This window comes from Geospiza fortis, unplaced genomic scaffold, assembly GCF_000277835.1.
Source record: "Geospiza fortis unplaced genomic scaffold, GeoFor_1.0 scaffold78, whole genome shotgun sequence".
Classification (NCBI taxonomy): domain Eukaryota; kingdom Metazoa; phylum Chordata; class Aves; order Passeriformes; family Thraupidae; genus Geospiza; species Geospiza fortis.
This window is the reverse complement of record NW_005054339.1, coordinates 1559329-1559758: the sequence shown is the minus strand read 5'-3', so window position 1 is coordinate 1559758 and position 430 is coordinate 1559329. Positions and strand designations below refer to the sequence as shown.

At 65.3% G+C, this 430-nt stretch overlaps 1 protein-coding gene across 1 annotated transcript in view; it reads right to left on the bottom strand.

The window, feature by feature from the left end:
• Positions 1–51: 51 nt before the first annotated feature.
• RASSF1 (Ras association domain family member 1) overlaps positions 52–430 on the bottom strand; it is a 5927-nt gene continuing 5548 nt past the window's right edge. The window contains exon 6 of the mRNA XM_031058230.1: positions 52–133. Coding sequence (XP_030914090.1) covers positions 52–133 — 82 coding nt within the window. The remainder of the gene's footprint in view (positions 134–430) is intronic.

The following is a 430-nucleotide window of genomic DNA, read 5'->3' as shown; positions in this document are numbered from 1 at the left end:
CCGCCCCGCCAAGGACAACACCGCAGGCCAGGTCTCGTCACCAAGATGCCTTTATTGGTGCTCGATGCCCTGCTTCTTCCCAGGGACACTCACTTCTCCGGGGACACTCGGTCCCCCCATATCACCCACTCCCCTGGGGACACCTAATCCCCCAGGTGACACTTGCTTCCCGCAAGACACACGCTCCCTTCGGGACACCCACTCCCCTGGGGACACGCAATCCCCCAGGTGACACACGCTCTCTTAGGGACACCCATTCTCCTTGGGACACCCAATCCCCCAGGGTACACTCGTTCCCCCCAGGACACACGCTCCGGGTGACACTCGCTCTCGCTCCCACCAGGAACCCTCACTCTCTGGGCCAGCCCCGTGGGGGCTGTGACAGCGCGGTGGGTCGGTGGTGCCCCGTTCCACCCCCGTCCCCGCTGCC